This window comes from Somniosus microcephalus, unplaced genomic scaffold (assembly GCF_052327205.1).
Source record: "Somniosus microcephalus isolate GS21.2 unplaced genomic scaffold, FLI_Smic_1.0 unresolved_chr1, whole genome shotgun sequence".
In the NCBI taxonomy this organism is placed as follows: Eukaryota; Metazoa; Chordata; class Chondrichthyes; order Squaliformes; family Somniosidae; genus Somniosus; species Somniosus microcephalus.
Window position 1 is genome coordinate 111,447,214 of NW_028225179.1, and position 18,994 is coordinate 111,466,207.

Genomic DNA, 18,994 nt, shown 5'->3' on the forward strand with positions numbered 1-18,994 from the left:
AGAACCACGGAATGACTCTGGCTAACTGTATATAATTCTCTTTAACGATGTTCTAACACCAGCCTAATCCTGTACCATTGTGTTAGGCATTACTGTGTTTTGTATATAGAGTTTGCATGTACGGGGCGTGGCCCCTTTAAGAGCGCGGGAAAACGCGGGCAAACGCGATGACGTCACGTCACAAACCACGTGACTGCCCAGGCAGTCCTCGTGGCATCTCCGTTGAGTAAAGACCTGTTTAACTGTTCTCCTGTGTCGATCTCCGTTATTCGTAGGAATTCGTTAATTCCTACAATACATCACCTTGTTCTTGACTTCCCTATCAGGAGAAATAGTTTATCCCTTTCTACCCTCTCTAACATACTAAATATAAAGATATTAATTTTGTTGTAAAAGTAAGGAGTAATTCCAACAACATATTGCACTATTGTGACTGGACATTGTTAAATAGCTGATATATAAACTGTTTTATAATTATTATTACAGCCTCCCTGATGTGCTGATTTCGCTCATTTGAACTCTGGTGGTAAATTGAAGCTCCAGTTGGTTTCAGGGAGCTACAATTGTTCTCTCCATTCTCGGGCTATTGAGGAGACAAGAGTGAAGATTCTGTTTCCAGGAGACTGTCTCGCAAACCTTCCTGACAACCGCAAGTGGGTGGGCACAGGGCGAGAGTCCCGTAAGCACTGGGGCCTTGCCCTAACTTCTCAAGTCCCATAGATTGACAAGACTCTGCCTAGGCAATGCCGCCAGATTATTTGGTTACCCAGGGCTCGTGGAACTGTACCAGGAGAGAAGGGAGCTAACATATACAAAATGATTTACAAAAATGAAACACTCGCACAAATAGTGACATTACCATCTCAAGATAGAGGAGCACTCTCCCGTCTTTGAACTCGTATGAATCGATGTACCTGTCGGCAAGATTTTTTAACTGAAAAATAAATGTATTTCCAATTACTATAAGTTCAGTCACATCCATTCTTTACTAATACAAACACGTTTCTTGCAGAGTATTTGAATGCATTGTGTTTCATTGATGATGGTTCCCGGTCCACATTGTTTCAAACTTCCTTATATCTACAAAGGGATACAATTCATATGGCGAAAGTATATTGATTTGAACTCGCTGTAACACTGGACAAGCTCATACAATCCTACCTTTGAATCGGCAGTAACCCTTTCTCGTTACTCAGATGGGGAGGTGCAAACTCCCAAACAAGCACCTACAACCTAGACTGACCAAAAGCAGATGGGAGACCAAAATGGGCCAATGATCGAATCGGACATTGTGACAAACGTGGATCATCTCACCCTTGTCCATCAGCATGTTTAAGAAAGATAGGCTGCATTCCTGATCGTAGTTCTTCTGTGCCTCTCTTCATTGGAAGATCATTTTTATCCGACAGCTATTTATGGTTTGCAACTTAATCCTTTTATAGTGCTCAACCAAGTCTTTGACATACGCTGTGTCTCTAAGCAGTAGTCATATACAGAAATATAAACATAATTACCCCATCTCCCCTCTGCGTAGAGATGTAACCTTCATCGATCTTTTTGATTCTGAATCTGTCTAAAACTGTGAAGTATAGCACAAGTTCTTTATTGGCCTCCAGTCACACACACTGTCCTAGATGACACATTATGGCCTGACAAGTGTTGTTGTGAACAAAGTCCCCAGCTATGAGACAGTTCCGACATAGTTCCAGATGGTCACTCTGTTTATCATCCTCGCATGTAACTAATCATCCTTAGCTTATTGTCCCACTTCCTATCTCAAGACTATCTCGTTTCAAAATGTGGCGACAAAAAGAATTCAACAGGCATGAATCACACATCCTGCACTTTCAGCAGAGGCTAAACAGCACAGGCCGCTAAATCATATGCGGACACATTAAACCATAATGAATCCTGGGAATGAACAAAATTAACCATTTCATTATTCTAGCCACAGTACAAATCCACAAGTCATTTATAAGTAAAAAGAAAGATAAAAAAAACGCAATTGTGTGAGATTAAACAAAATGCTAACCCTATTTATATATGTATATATACTCGACTAGGGTATCTTACACGCTATATACATTTAAAAGGTATCGATTATATGGGACCTCAGAATTAAAGAGCATTCAAAATCTTTGACTACAATCTCACCTTCCTTATTTCTGCAAACTTCCCCCACCACGGGTCAATGGAACTGGTCTTGACTGAACACATTTCTAAACGAAATATACCAGGGACTGTTTTATATTTAACTAGCTGAAGTGCCCGGCGGTGCCGAGGCTTTTTCGAGGGCATGTTGTTGTTGGAAGAGAGAGAGAGAGAGCGACTGGGGGGGGGGGGGGGGGGAGAAGAGAGAGAGAGAGCGCGAATGGGGGGGAAGAGAGAGAGCGATTGGGGGGGAAGAGAGAGAGCGACTGGGGGGAAGAGAGCGGGGGGGGAAGGGAAGGGAGGGGGGGAAAGGGGGGGAAAGGGAGGGGGGAAAGGGGCGGGGGGAAGGGAGGGGGGGAAGGGGCGGGGGGAAGGGGGGCTGGGGGGAAGGGGCAGGGGGGTGAAGGGGGGGCGGAAGGGGGGGGCGGGGGGGGGGGGAAGGGGCGGGGGTGGGGCCCAGGCCGAGAGCCCCGCTCTCCGAGCCTCACCCCCCCCGGCCGAGAGCCCCGCTCTCCGAGCCCCACCCCCCCCCCGGCCGAGCCCAATTGCGGCTCTGAGAGACGGCCGGCGGCCGAGCCCCGCGCCCCCCCCCCCGGCCGAGCCCGATTGCGGCTCTGAGAGACGGCCGGCGGCCAAGCCCCGCCCCCCCCCCCGGCCGAGCCCGATTGCGGCTCTGAGAGACGGCTGGCGGCCGAGCCACGCCCCCCCCCGGCCGAGGCCGATTGCGGCTCTGAGAGACGGCTGGTGGCCGAGCCCCGCCCCCCCCCCCCCCCGCCGAGCCCGATTGCGGCTCTGAGAGATGGCCGGCCGCCGAGCCCCGCCCCCCCCCGCCGAGCGCGGAACAGAGACGCCGCGTCTCACCTGCTCCTGCTGCGCGCGCACCCTGACCCTCGTGGCTGACGCCGTTGCCCTGGGTAACGTGACACGGCGGGGGGGGTGGGTGAGGAGCTTAGCAGCAGCCCAGTTACATAGCTCAGGCCTAGCTGGGCAAGAAAGGCCCAGGCTTTCAGGCCTAAGAAAAAACGGGCAAAGGTAGGAAAAAGAATGTTCAGGTTAGATAAAATATTTACAAATGAGTGATTTATTTTAAAAGAATTTAATAAATTGAATTTTATTTTGCTGGAAATGTATATTTGAAAAGAAAGACGCAGAAAGCAGGAAAAAGAATGGAAGCAAGATGGCGGCGACTCACCTCGGTTCAGAACGATAAGGCCCGCCCACACACGCACCGATTGGTCGACCGTCAGGTCACCAAAGCGTAGGATTGGTCAATCGTCCCGTCACTCGACCATAGGAGGGCCCGGCCGCATGCGGCAGCAAGCCGCCGTACGATTGGTCGACCTCGAGGTCACTCTGTCGCTAATGAGCGGATGATGAGATGCTAATGAGCAGAATGTTGAAGGTTTTTGGGAAACCGCGGGCACGATTTTAGCCCGGCCGAAACGTAAATACGCTTAAAACCGTCTCGGAAGCGTAAACTTTTTTTGGAGGTAACGCGCGCGTAGGTACGCCCTGTAACTTTCAAGCGCATAGCCCGCCAGACGCACACGCGATGACAGACAGAATGACAGACAGACAGAATGACAGAATGACAGACAGACAGATCGACCGATTTATATATATAGATTAATCTATCTTCAGACACTATTATTTTCACCGATCCAGTTTTTTTCATTATTAAAAATGTTTTGTTCGTATAAAGGTCACTTGGATCTGAAGCCTTCCCTTTCTACTGAGATCTTTTTGGTAACTTCAGATCAATTTCATAATTTCTATTACAGGCCCATATTGGCACAAGAACTGCCCCAGTCTCTGTATGAAATATTATCAATGTATTTGTGTGGTTTTATTCTATTTAGCATTTCTAACTTGTTCCTGCATCAGACAAAAAATAACACAGATAATTTTAAATGCCCAAATACCTAGAATTGATTCCGTGACTTCATAAGCAATGCACAGTGGATGTTTTAACAAGTTAATAATTCAAATTATTCCCCAATAAAGTCACATATGACCATTGACCTCGGGAGGATTGAAAGTCTGACCTTATCCAGATCTGCCATTTCCGGCTCAAATCCACTGAGAAGTGAGATGTCCACAATCGCCATTCCAGAGGCTTTCTGATTCCTGTCACCATTTGGATCATGCCTTTGTGAAATAGAACAATAAAGTTCAAATCAATTCTTTACCAAAGTGTATCAATTGGTGCATAGCCCAATCAGAGCGCCGCTGGGTGTTGTGGGCACGAAGGGAAAGCTAATGCAAAGTTTGACTTTACACAAGACAGAATGTGAGTATTCTTAACGCATTGACAAGAAATTGCTTGATGATCTCGTTGAATGCAGATGATCACGTATTTCAAAACACAAGATTGGCAGATACTTTAACCTGGGGACACACGTCCTTCCTTACCAAAGCCGCCACACATCTTATTGAAAACGCCATTTCAGTCTTTATGTTGTGGCTTCAGTACCTATCCTAATCCAGCATCAGCTTTGAATCACATACATCGAAGGGAGGAAGGAAGGAGTGGAAGCATTGGATGGATGGAAGGAGTGGATGGATGGAAGGAGTGGATGGATGGATAGATGGGAAGAAGGAACGGAAAACGAAGGAAGGAAGGAAGGAACGGAAAAGGAAGGAAGGAAGGAAGGAAGGAAGGAAGGAAGGAAGGAAGGAAGGAAGGAAGGAAAGAAAGAAAGAAGGAAGGCTTGGAAGGATTGTAAGGAAGGAAGGAAGGAAGGAAGGATTGGAAGGAAGGAAGGAAGGAAGGATTGGATGGATGGATGGATTGAATGAAGGAAGGATTGGATGGATGGATAGATGGGAGGAAGGAAGGAAGGAAAGAAGGATGGAAGGAAGTAAGGAAGGAAGGAAATAAAGAAGGAAGCAAGTAAGGAAGGAAGGAAGGCAGGAATGAAGGAAGGAACCAAGGAAGGAAGGAAGGAAGGAAAGAAAGAAGAATTGGGAGGATTGGAAGGAAGGAAGGAACGATTGGAAGGAAGGAAGGAGGAAGGAATATCTGATATTCAATTGTTAATGTAATATTGCAAAGTGAAGTCTGCAAAATGTGTAATGCCTTTACAGAAATGCACCATGTTTACTGTCCTGAAGAATTAATGTGTACCATGTTCCCTTTTCACGGAATATTTTCTGTGGAAGAAGTTAGTGTCACTCACCATATGCAGACTTCATAATATATAGTTGCAGCTTGGTCAGCAGCCGGGACCTCTCTCCTTCTCCGGGATCGAAGATCGAACCAGCCAATCCCACCGAGCGGCTGGTCTGCTGCTAAAGGCTCATCGTAATCTTCATAGTGGGAGTAATCCGGGCGTTCTGCGAGAATGGAAACCTATATTGTCATTCTATTCATTCAATGTGCATCCGTTACCAACCAGCTGTTAACATAAGAACATAAGAAATAGGAGCAGGAGTAGGCCAATCGGCCCCTCGAGCCTGCTCCACCATTCAATAAGATCATGGCTGATCTGATCCTAACCTCAAATCTACTATCACTCTACATCCCTCCCGAACCCATGTGATCTCCTGGGAGAGGCGAAAAACCAGATAAAAAACCCAATGGCCAATTTGGGAGAAAAAAATCTGGGAAATTCCTCTCCGACCCATCTAGGCGATCGAAACTCGTCCAGGAGATCACTGTCCCTATATTTTCTACAGTACTTACCTTCTGTAAAGGCGATCTCCACCCCAGCCAGGAACAGGAATAAAACCATCTCCTGAAATCTAACACAGAATTAGAACACAAGAAGTAGGAGCAGAACCAGGCTACACGGCCCCTGGGCCCGCTCCACTACCCACAGGGCCATGACCATTCCGAACCTAGACTCATGTCCAATTTGCTGCCCGCTCCCCGTAACCCCTAATTCCCTTTACTTCTAAGAAACTGTCTATTTCTGTTTTAAATTTATTTAATGATGTAGCTTCCACAGCTTTCTGGGGCAGCAAATTCCACAGACCTACCACCCTCTGAGTGAAGAAGTTTCTCCTCATCTCAGTTTTGAAAGAGCAGCCCCTTATTCTAAGATTATGCCCCCTAGTTCTAGTTTCACCCATCATTGGGAACATCCTCACCACATCCACCCGATCAAGCCGCTTCACAATCTTATATGTTTCAATAAGATCGCCTCTCATTCTTCTGAACTCCAATGAGTAGAGTCCCAATCTACTCAACCTCTCCTCATATGTCCACCCCCTCATCCCCGGGATTAACCGAGTGAACCTTCTTTGTACTGACTCGAGAGCAAGTATGTCTTTTCTTAAGTATGGGCACCAAAACTGTATGCAGTATTCCAGGTGCGGTCTCACCAATACCTTGTACAACTGCAACAATCACTCCCTGTTTTTATATTCTATCCCCCTAGCAATAAAAGCCAACATTCCATTGGCCTTCTTGATCACTTGCTGCACCTGCATATTAACCTTTTGAGTTTCGTGCACCAGGACCCCCAGATCCCTTTGTACTACAGTACTTTCCAGTTTCTTGCCATTAAGATAATAACTTGCTCTATGATTTTTCCTGCCAAAGCGCATAACCTCACACTTTCCAGTATTGTATTCCATCTGCCAAATCTCTGCCCACTTACTTAGCCTGTCTGTGTCCCTTTGCAGGTTTTTTATGTCCTCCTCACTCACTACTTTCCTTCCCATCTTTGTATCATCTGCAAACTTTGATATGTTACACTCAGTCCCCTCCTCCAAATCATTAATATAGATTGTAAAGAGTTGGGGACCCAGCACTGACCCCTGCGGAACACCACTAGTTACTGATTGCCAGTCTGAGAATGAACCATTTATCCCAACTCTCTGCTTTCTGTTAGATAGCCAATCCTCCACCCATGCCAGAATATTACCCCCAATCCCATGATTTTTTATCTTGAGCAATAATCTTTTGTGTGGCACCTTGTCAAATGCCTTTTGGAAGTCCAAATACACTACGTCCACTGGTTCCCCTTTATCCACCCTGTATGTTACTTCCTCAAAGAACTTAAGCAAATTTGTCAAACAGACTTCCCCTTCATAAAACCATGCTGACTTTGTCCTATTAAATTATGTTTATCCAAATGTCCGGTTACTGTCTCCTTAATAATGGACTCTAAAATTTTACTAACCACAGATGTTAGGCTAACAGGTCTATAGTTTCCAGCCTTCTGCCTACTACCCTTTTTAAATAAAGGTGTTACATTAGCAGTTTTCCAATCTGCCGGGACCTTTGCTGAGTCCAGGGAGTTTTAGAAAATTATTACCAATGCAGCCACAATCCCTACCATCACTTCCCTCAAGACCCTAGGATGTAAGCCATCAGGTCCTGGGGATTTATCTGCCTTGAGTCCCATTATTTTACCAAGTACCACTTCCTCAGTCATTTTAATTGTATTTAGCTCCTCCCCCGCTAGAGCACCCTGTTTGTCCAGTGTTGGGATATTCTTAGTGTCCTCTACCGTAAAGACTGACACAAAATAATTGTTCAGCGTTTTTGCCATCTCCATGTTTCCCACCATTAATTTCCCGGTCTCATCCTCTAAGGGACCAACATTTACTTTAGCCACCCTTTTGCTTTTTATATAACTATAGAAACTTTTGCTATCTGTTTTAATATTTTTTGCTAATTTACTTTCATAATCTATCTTCCCTTTCTTAATCAATCTTTTAGTTATTTTTTGCTGTCTTTTAAAGACTTCCCAATCTTCTATCCTCCCACTAGATTTGGCTACCTTATATGCCCTTGTTTTTAGTCGGATACTATCCTTAATTTCTTTACTTAGCCACGGATGGCTATCTTTTCTTTTACACCCTTTTTTCCTCAGTGGAATATATTTTTTTTGGAAGTTGTAAAAAAGCTCCTTAAATGTACACCACTGATCATGTATCGTCTTACCCTTTAACCTATTTTCCCAGTCCACTCTAATCAATTCTGCTCTCATACCTTCATAGTCTCCTTTATTCAAGCTCAGCACGCTTGTTTGAGATCCAACCTTCTCACCCTCTAATTGAAAATGGAATTCAACCATGTTATGGTCACTCATTCCAAGGGGATCCTTTACTGGGACATTTTTAATTAATCCTGTCTCATTACACAGGACCAAATCTAAGGTTGCTTGCCCCCTGGTTGGTTCAGTTACATACTGCTCAAGAAACCCATCCCTAATACACTCCATGAACTCATCCTCAAGGCTGCCCTGCCCAATTTGATTTGTCCAGTTAATATGATAGTTAAAATCCCCCATAATTATAGCTGTTCCCTTATTACAAGCCTCAACTATTTCCTGATTAATACTCCATCCAACAGAGTTGTAACTGTTCGGAGGCCTATAGACTACACCCACTAGTGTTTTTTTCCCCTTATTACTCCGTATCTCCACCCAAACTGTTTCACTATCCTGATCCTTTGACCCAATATAATTTCTCTGTATTACAGTGATTCCTTCCTTTACTAACATAGCCACCCCACCTCCCCTTCCTTCCTGCCTGTCCTTCCTGGTCGTTAAATAACCTGGTATGTTTAATTCCCAGGCATTGTCACCCTGCAGCCATGTTTCTGTAATGGCCACAAGATCATACCCATATGTAGCTATTTGTGCCATTAACTCACCTATTTTGTTAGGAATGCTACGTGCATTCAGATAGAGAACTTTCAAATATGTTTTTTGACACTTAGGCCTAGAAATTCAGTGGCCTGCGCCACCAGTTTGCGCCCAAAGAGGGCTTTTGCACCAGTCTGCAAACTTCAGGCAAAATTCAGCGGTGCGCTAATGGCGGCGTTAGGCTGTAGCGCTGCGCCGCCACCGATGACATCATCGGTGTGCGCAGCGCCCCGTTTCCGCGAAGAACGCCATATTAAGTCGCTCCCGCCTCTTCAGCGCCGGCCGCAAACAGCGACCGGTACACAGGGCCTACCTGTGGCGGTAGTGGCGGTAATTAAAGTGGAGGTGCGGCCAGCCACTTTTTCAGCGGCCGCCTGCCCGCACCTCCTTCCCCGGCCTCCTCCACCCCCCCCCCCTCGGCATTGCCGGCTGGTTTCCGGGAGCCCGGCACTTCTCCGTTCTGCCGGGCTCTTTTGCCGGCACTCGCGATCGGGGCTCCGGCTGCTGCAGGCACCTCCCCCTTAAGAGAGGGAGGAAGGCCTGCAGTACCGCAGCCTGCCGCTCCACTGCGGGTGGCACTGCGGCCACTAGCGCGCCGATAATCAGTTTCAGCGCCCAAGCGGGGCGCCGAAACCCCTGTTTAGCGGCCGCCTTCCACTTGGTGCGCTGACACTGAATATCCCGCTTGCGCAAGTGGATCCGCGCGCAGCGGTAATTCCAGTGCCCAGGCGAGCTGGGCGCCCCAAAATGAATTTCCAGGCCTTAGTGTCTTTAGCGCCACTGGCCACACCTCCCGCGATATTTAGCGGGGCGCTAATGGCGGCGTTAGCCTGTAGCATTGCGCCGCCACCGATGACGTCATCGGTGTGCGCAGCGCCCCGCTCCCGCCCCGATCACCATATTTGGTCGCGCCCGCCTCTTTAACGCCGGTCGCAAATCGCGACCGGTTCACTGGGCCTACCTGTGGCGGTAGCGGCGCAAGTTAAGGTGGACGTGCGGGGCGGCCGCTTTTTCGGCGGCCGCCTACCAGCACCTCCGTCCCCGGCCTCCTACACCACCCCCCCGCGGCATTGCTGGCTGTTTCCCGAGAGCCCGGCACTTCTCCTTGGTGCCGGGCTCATTTGCCGGCACTCGCGAGCGGGGATCGCGCTGTTGCAGGCACCTCCCCCTTAACAGTGGGAGGAAGGCCTGCAGTACCGCAGCGTGCCGTGCCGCAGCGTGTGGCGCTGCGGCCCTTAGCGCGGCGATATTCAGTGTGAGCACCCCAAGCGGGGCGCGGGGAGCCTCGAGTAGTGGCCTGCTTCCGTTTGGGGCACTGAAACTGAATATCGGGATGGCAGAAGTGGCTCCGCTTGCAGCGGTAATTCCGGCGCCCAGGCGAGCTTGGCGCCCCAAACGGGGCCCAACTGAATTTCTAGGCCTTAGTTCCTGCTTTATCCCCTTTTACTACTTTACCTTTTACTCCATACCTTCTGTCCCTTCCTGACATGCTCTGTTTTTTAATTCCCCCACTGCTACCTAAGTCTATGACCTTCTCTGTTGTCATTTTTATTATTTGCTCTCTAGGAACCTCCCCCCCACTAGTTAGTTTAAAGCCCTCTCTACAGCCCTAGTTATATGATTCGCCAGGACTCTAGTCCCAGCACTGGCCAAGTGAAGCCTGTCTCAATGGAACAGCTCCCTCCTGCCCCAGTACTGGTGCCAGTGTCCCAAGAAGCAAAACCCATTTCTCCCACACCAGTCTTGGAGCCACGCATTTAACTCTCTAATTTTATTTATCCTAGCCAAATTCGCTCGTGTCTCAGGTAATAATCCAGAGATTATTACCTTTGAGGTTCTGTTTTTTAATTTGACCCCTAGCTGTTCATACTCCTTTAAGAGAACCTTCTTCCTTGTCCTATCTACGTTGTTTGTACCAACATGGACCACGACAACTGGATCCTCCCCCTCCCACTCCAAGTTTCTTTCCAGCCCAGAAGAGATGTCCTTAACCCTGGCACCGAGCAGACAACACAGCCTTCGGGACTCCTGCTCTCGACTGCAGAGAACCCTATCTACCCCGCTAATGATACTATCCCCTACCACTACAACATTTCTTTTTACTCCCCCCACTTGAATGGCCCCCTGTTCCACGGTACTGTGGCCAGGTTGCTCATCCTCCCTGCAGTCCCTGCTCCCGCCCTCACAGGGAGAAAGAATCTCTAAACTGTTTGACAAGAGCAAGGGCTGCGGCTCCTCCAACACTACCTCCTGGTTCCCCGTAACTGCCTCACTCATAGTCACACCGTCCTGTCCCTGACCACGGACTACATCTGAATTAATTAATTCCTGCTCACTGGGGGCATTTAAAAGATGAGAGAAATTACACTGTCTATACTATCAGCTTATGAATTTCCACCCTCTTTGCTTCTGTTTTATAACATGTGACAAGCTCAGGAATATGTTGAGATATTTAATTATTTTGTGAGTTTAAAACGGCCTATGTACAGTTGGACTAATGAAGTAGTGCTTTCTCACAGGCCGACATATAGGCAAGAAACAGTGTAGCACATTTTTAAATAAATAGTATATTATGATATTGTTAGTCAATTGTTAAGCTTCAAATATGCACCTTCATAGTGCTTATTGGGAGAAGGAGAATTGCAATGAGACTTGGGTGTCCTTGTGCACCAGTCGCTGAAGGTAAGCATGCAGGTGCAGCAGGCGGTTAAGAAGGCAAATGGTATGTTGGCTTTCATAGCGAAAGGGTTCGAGTACAGGAACAAGGAAGTCTTGCTGCAGTTGTACAGGGCCTTGGTGAGACTACACCATGAGTATTGTGTGCAGTTTTGGTCGCCTTATCTGAGGAAGGATGTTCTTGCCATGGAGGGAGTGCAGCGAAGATTCACCTGACTGATACCTGGGATGGCAGGAATAACGTATGAGGAGAGATTGGGTCGATGGGGCTTATACTCGCTGGAGTTTAGAAGAATGAGTGGGAATCTCATTGAAACTTATAAAATTCTAACAGGACTAGACAGACTAGATGCAGGAAGGATGTTCCCAGTGGCGGGGGAGTCCAGAACCAGGGGTCACAGCCTAAGGATAAGGGGTAAGCCATTTAGGACAGAGATGAGGAGGAATTTCTTCACCCAGACAGTGGTGAACCTGTGGAATTCTCTACCACAGAAGGCAGTTGAGGCCAATTCATTAAGTATATTCAAGAAGGAGTTAGATATATTTCTTAAGGCTAAAGGCATCAAGGGATATGGGGAGAAGGCAGGAACAGGGTACTGAATTTGGATGATCAGCCATGATCTCATTGAATGGCAGAGTAGGCTCGATGGGCCGAATGGCCTACTCCTGCTCCTATCTTCTATGTTTCTATGTTATCACATGATCCCATAATTTTGTTGCAAAACTTGGCAACTTAGTAGATATTGATGATGATATCTGCAGACTTGGATGGTGAAATGGCCAGAAGCATGGCAGAAGCAGTTCAATGTGAAGAAATGTCAAGTGATGCACCTTGAGAGGACTAAGATGGAAAATCAGTATAGTATAAATGGCATGAGTTTGTAAAGTGTAGGTGAGCAGAGAGACCTTGGTGTCCATGTACAGAAATCCAGAAAGGTGGCAGGTCAAGATGTTTTAAAGAGCATATGGGTTACTTGGGTTTATAAATAGAGGAATAGAATATAAATGCAAAGAGATCATGCTGGAACATTATAAATGACCGGTTAGGCCTCAGCTGGAATACTGTGGAAATTCTGGGCACCACACTTCAGAAAAAATGTATTGGCCCAGAAATTCGGGTCTCCACGGGTGAGTACGCACAGGGTACTCACCCGTGGGCCGAATGGAAGTGCCAGTTTTCTGCATGCACTGCGCATGCGCGGGAAACCGGCACTTCCGATCCTCTGAACGAAGGGGTTCAGAGGTCGAACGCGCGCGCAGGGGAGGCTGCGCGTGCGCTTTGAACTTAGGTTTTTTTTTGCAGGTTTTCTCGGGAGGGTAAGTCTGCAGGATTTACACATTTAAAAAGCAGGCATAAGGCCTGCTATTTGCAAGGTAAGTGGTCAATTAATTAATATTAAAACATTTTTTCCACAGGTTTATTATTTTTAAATACTTTAAAGCAAGGTAAGTTTATTTTTAGCCCCGTTAGAATATAAAATTATTTTTTTCAAAAATTTAAATTATTGTTTAAAAGAGTTATTTAATGTAATTCATAGTTTATTTAAAAAGTGTGATGTTTTTAAAAAATTTATTTGAATGGTTTACTGCTATTTTGGGGCCCATAGTATTTATAAGTTTTTACAGGTCTTCCTGTCAATCTTATGAATGGGCTTTTCCCTCCTCCGATTGGCTGCCCATGGCTCACATGATCCCAGGAGACACTGCAAACTAACTGCGCCCCTGGGACACGCAAGCACTGCGCGCCGGCAGCTGGAGCATGCCCTGGAGCGGAATTCCACTGGGCCCTACAGTTCAACGGCCGGCGCGCAAGGTAAGTGCAGGTCGGGGGCTTACACCCGCGGGAAGCCCCCGACCCAAATTTCTGGGCCAATGACATTAGAAAAGGTACAGAGGAGGTTTACCAGGATAATACCAGGGACGAGGGAAGATTAAGATGTTACCTCATGGCAGTTTTCAAGATGATGAGAGGTTTTGACCGAGTCCACAGAGCAAAACTCGTCCCTCTGCTGAGTGGGTCAATAACCTGAGGCCATGAATTTAAAATCATTGATAAAAATTTAGAAGGGAGATGAAGAGATATGTTGCGCTCAGATAGTTGACTGGATCTTGAACGCTCTACCTGAAACGGTGGTGGAAGTGGATTCCATCAATAATTTTAAATAGGGAGTTGGACAGATACTTGGGGGTCAGGAAATTACAGGGTTATGGACAAAAAGCGGGAGTGTGGGACTGAGCAAGACTGCTCCTTTAATGAGCCATCAGAGGCAGGATGGGTCGAGTGGCCTCCTTTTATGCTGTAAATTTCTCTGATTCTATGACAAGGTGGAGTCTAACCATACTCACCCACATATTCCACCTTGCCTTTGATCGTAACTTCAAGTCTGAAGTAATCACAAGTGCTCGTGGGTTCCGCCAGAAGGTGGTATGTTTTCAGAATCTACAAGCATCAGAAATAAATCCTGGTTAAAATAAGGAGCCACAACATCAGAGGTTTGCAACGGACGTGTGCAATAGTGATGTTTGTAGGTATGTTTGTAAGAAATAAGGAATGTATTTCTACTACACCAAGAAAGGAGTCTCTCTGGTCATGATGAGTTAACGGCATTGTAAAGACAGGAGGGAAATTCCCCCGATTGCTATTGTAATGGAATGGTCAGTATAACACATTAGCTGAGAATGATATCAGGTGGGGAATCTCCCTGCAGTGTTTACATTGACACCAATGCATTGTGGCTTGTTTCTTTAACCTGCCACGAGACGAGCAATGCATATCTGATGCCAATAGCATTAACATTAGGGGGGAGAAATTGGGTATCGCCCCGTTTGGGGCGCTAGTCCTGGCGATGCGCAAAGTTTAGCGCCAGGCGCAATTTAGCACCATCTGGCGCGATATTGGGTTGCAGCGCCCCTGAAATTGATTGCGGCGCTAAATCAGGCACTGCACGATACTCTTAAGGTGCTAACCCGGCGGCGCAACCCAATTTCGCGGCGGCGGGGCGCAGCGCAGGTGCTGTCAATAATCACTTTCCCCGAGACACACTGGCGCCGGCCAGCTCTTAAAGGGGCAGGTCACCAGCTACGGGCACAGAGGATAGCCCTTGTCTCCGAGAAGCCAGCCTCCTGGGTGAGCTGGGGCCTCGAAAAGGTCTGCAACAGAAGTCTGGCGCAGGATGAAGGTGTTGTGGCTGCTGCCTGGGAACTGCACATTCACTGCGAGGATCAGCTGTCGGTGGTCACAGACCAGCTGGACATTCAAGGAATGGAACCCCTTGCGGTTGCGGAACTCCCCCGGATTCTCAACAGGCGCCCGCAAAGCCACGTGCATGCAGTCAATGGCACCCTGCACCATGGGGAAGTCCGCTATTGCAGCGAAGCCCTCTGCGCGCTCCTGCTGCTTGTCTGGGGTCATTGGGAAGGAGATGTACTGCCGCCTCCTTTTAAACAGGGCATCAGTCACTTGACGGATGCAGCAATGCACCGCAAACTGCGAGATGTTGGCTATGTCCCCAGTTGCGGCCTGAAAGGGGCCGCTTGCGTAGAAGTTTAGGGCAACAGTCATCCTCACAGCCACCGACAGAGATGTCCTGCACCTTATCTGAGGCTGCAGATCTGCCCGAAGCAGGTGGCACAGCTCAGTCACCACCTCCTTTCGAAAGCGCAGCCTTCTGATACACTGCTCCTCCGACATGTTCATGTAGGAAAACTGCTGTCGGAAAACCCTGGCAGCGCAAGGTCTGGTGTGGCGACGTCTGTTGGTCCTTCTCCGTCTGGCCATGCCTGCCCCTCTCTCCCTGCGTCTCTGTGCCCTTTCCAGATGATTCAGCAGCAGGACGTTCCCCTCCAATGCAGCCCCCATAATAAATGCACAAAGAAAGTTTTGCCATTGGAAATGCTCACCAACAGCAAGGTTATGGTCAGAAGGCTGAAGTTCCTCTGCCAGCGCTGGCTCAGTGGTGAAATGGCTCGCAGTGTGCAGCCCAGCAGCTCTCTGTAACTCTCGAAGAAGTTGTGAGCCAAAAAGGCTGCCGCTTTTAAACCACACCAGTGCCCTTTAAATAACGCCCCTCCAGCCCGAGAGCGACTGGGGAAGGCTCCAGGTAAGCTGTCCTTATTAGCGGCAGGCGCTATGGAGGGGGGGCGCCACTGAATTTCCGGTCCAGGGCGCCCAAAAGGCGTTGCACACTCAAATTACGTCATAATCAGCCTGCGCCCATGAGCGGGCGCTAAGATTTAGCGCCGGCGCTAAATGTATGCTTAATATGGGGCGAGGCGCTGGGTTCACTGTGCCCGGCCGAAAATTGGCTAACGCCCCACTTCTCGGCCTCTTTAGGTGCTAACTGGAGGCGTTACCAACTGAATTTCTCCCCCTAGAACTCTTGGAGTGTGGGGTGAGATTGGAGGAAAAATGTTCGATGTTGGTGGGATGCAAACTTCTAATGATGGTTAAGGTTTAATTCCTGCTTATGTAATGGAATGAGAGTTACTTCGGATTATGAGTCGACTGTTCTTATACCATGGAATTACATAGGCCTAGAAATTGAGTTTGCGCTGCGCCAGGGCTTTAGCGCCGGAAGTTAGCGCCGGCGCTAAGTCCCTTTGCCCGCGCCAAAAATTCAGTAGTGCCGCGCCCAAACGGCTGCTGGCGCTACTGAAGGGTTTTAGCGCCTGAAAACTGGCGCAACGCGCCGCATTGCGGCGCTATTCCGGCGCTGCGGCGCCCGCTGCGGTGCGGCAGGCTCGGGAAGTGCAGGCCTCCTCCTTCCGTTAAGGAGGAGCTGCCTGCACCCGGCCGCGGCCCGCGCAAATCTGTTAAAAAATGAGCCCGGCACCTCGGACAAGTGCCGGGCTTGCATCTGTTCCGGGGGGGGGGGGGGGGGAGAAGTCCGGGGAGGGAGCTGCGGGCAGGCGGCCGGCGGGAAAGCGGCCGGCCGCCGCGCCTCCTTAAAGCGCCGGCGCAGACTCCGGCAACACTCGTTTGCCGGAGTCTTAGTTGCGGCTGCCACTGGCGAGGCGGCCGCAACTGAATTTCGGCTTGGGGCCGGGTTACCACGGCAACCGGGACGCTGCGCACACCGATGACGTCATCGGTGCCGGCGCAGCGCTACCGGTCTACCGCCGCGGAAGGGCCCCAGGCAATTTAGGAACCGGCGCCAATTGCAGCGCTAGGCCCTCTAGCGCCGCAAAATCGGTGCTAAGGGCACTGAATTTCTAGGCCATAGAGTTTACAGCACAGGAAAAGGCCATTCGGCCCAACTTGTTGATGCTGGTGCTTATACTCCACACGAGACTCCTGCTACCCTTACTCATCTAACTGTATCAGCATAACCCTCCATTCCTTTCTCCCTTGTTTGTTAAGCTAGCTTCCCCTAACTACATCTATGCTATTCGTCTCAACTACTCCTTGTGGTAGCAAGTTCCTCATTCTCACCATTCTTTGGGTAAAGACTTTGCGCTTGAATTCCCTACTCAATTTATTAGGTACTATCTTACATTTGTGGCCCCTAGTATTGGTGATCCCACAAGTGGAAACACCTTCTCTATGCCTAACCTATCAAAAGCTTTCATATTCTTAAATGCCTCTGTCAGGTCACCCCTCAGTCTTTTCTTTTCTAGAGAAAAGAGCCCCAACCTGTTCAATCTTTCCTGATATGTATACACTCTCCGTTCTGGTATCATCCTTGGAAAGCTTTCATGCACCTTCCCCACTGCCTCTATATCTATTTCATAATATGCAAAGCAGAACTGTGCAGAGTACTCCAAGTGCGGTCTAACCAAGGTTCAAAACAAGTGTGTGTGTGTGTGGGGGCGGGGGGGCGAGATCGAGAGACACAAGTGCGGGCTAGGGCTGTATGGTTTGGAATAGAGAGATTTGGTCATACAAATAAATTTAACTTGTCCTCAAACAGCGAAAAGTCCAGAATTGATTATCAGCAGCAGGTGTATCGAGAATAGCGGGCACTGAGCAAGCTCAAAACCCCTTGTTTCATAGTGATATTTGGAAACAGACTTTGTACGTTCGTTCACGATGGTACAACACGGCGAAGTAATTTGGAGAAACAAGCTCCAGCTTCAAAGTGTTTACTCACAGTGAGCGTTCCATTCCCTCTGCCCGACAGCTCGATGTTAATGTTGTCTCCCAAAGGGAACTAACATGAGACAAAATGAGTTACGTGTTAGGAAACAGGGTCCTGTATATAGTTTACCAATCAAGTCTTTGAATATAGTTCTCTGAACGGGCCGTGCCTGAGAGTGTGTTTGTGCAGTGCTCTGGCTATTGTCCTGGAGGCTGCACTGCTACAATACAAAAGGTCCAATGGTTTCAGTGCACCTGGGACCCGGCTCAGACCGGTTCATTCATCGGCACCAATTGACACCGTCATAAAGCACTGTGGGTGTCAACTTAGACACACAAAACAGGCCGGTAGCGCATCGGTCGCATGTTATATACCCCGCCCAATGTTCAGTTCCATTGGCTTCAATAGCGCTGAATATCAGGCCTATGTATAAAGGTCGGCAAATGGGACTTCGCCTGTTTTGAGTCTCCGCTCATATCCAATTTCACCCTCTGTATTCCTGCACATCCTGTTTGCTGTACCCAAGCTTTACTGTTCATGGATTTCCAGGTGAAAACCTTTTCTCCCCGCTCTTCCGCCGAATTTGCGGTAGACGAGCATAAGAATTCCTGCAGAAATGTATCTCCAAAGTGTAGCAATACGTGCACAAGTTTTAAACTATTTTTGGAATGCGTACTTCATTAGCTGTTATCGGTATATTTCCAGAATCATTACTTTCCGTAGGTTAAAAAAAGCATCGAAATCTCGCCAATGTAGACATTGAAATTGCGGAATTGTCTTTGGATTCCATTCTTACCTTCAGCTCATCCTGTATCAGAGCGTTACTCTTCTGTATTTTGAGAACTTTCTTGGCACTTCTACCTGGAGTGCTGAATTCAAAATGAATATCTACTTCCTCCGGCTGAAAGGTTGCAATGCTGTACTCTGACAGAGCTTCCAGTGCAATCACTGTGTCCTTACCAACAAAAAGAGAGGAAATATATTAAAATGTGCCCAGTATTAATTGATGGATGGATTAGTGCTGAGCGAAAGATCTGACTGGCGTTGTTTTTAGCTTGAGCAGAAAGCAGGTATACGAACAATTCTCATCTGCCTATAGATACCGTGCCCGACCGGGGGCACTCTGTGTAAAGTAGCCCCTTTAAGAACATAAGAAATAGGAGAAGGAGTAGGACATTTGGCTCTTCGAGCCTTCTCTGCCATTCAATAACATAACGGCTGATCTCTTACTTCATCCCCACTTTCCTGCACTATCCCCATATCCCTTGATTCCCTTAATATTCAAAAATCTACCGATCTCTGTCCTGAATATACTCAACGACTGAGCCTCCACAGCCCTCTAGGGTAGAGAATTCCAAAGGTTCATCAGCCTCTGAGTGAAGAAATTACTCCTCATCTCAGTTCGGACCAGGGAGCGAGGTGAGGCGGTGCCTGGTATAAAAACCGATGCGAGCACCGAGGCCCGACCAGTTTGGACCAGGGAGCGAG

At 48.0% G+C, this 18,994-nt stretch overlaps 1 protein-coding gene across 1 annotated transcript in view; it reads right to left on the minus strand.

Moving 5' to 3' along the window:
* LOC147095707 (complement C4-like) overlaps positions 1 to 18,994 on the minus strand; it is a 450,539-nt gene that overhangs the window by 19,732 nt on the left and 411,813 nt on the right. The window contains exons 30-35 of the mRNA XM_085974756.1: positions 18,303 to 18,461; positions 17,519 to 17,578; positions 13,776 to 13,869; positions 5,331 to 5,487; positions 4,197 to 4,299; positions 860 to 934 (exon numbers count right to left, since the gene is read on the minus strand). Of these exons, the coding sequence (XP_085830882.1) occupies positions 860 to 934; positions 4,197 to 4,299; positions 5,331 to 5,487; positions 13,776 to 13,869; positions 17,519 to 17,578; positions 18,303 to 18,461 (648 nt within the window). The remainder of the gene's footprint in view (positions 1 to 859; positions 935 to 4,196; positions 4,300 to 5,330; positions 5,488 to 13,775; positions 13,870 to 17,518; positions 17,579 to 18,302; positions 18,462 to 18,994) is intronic.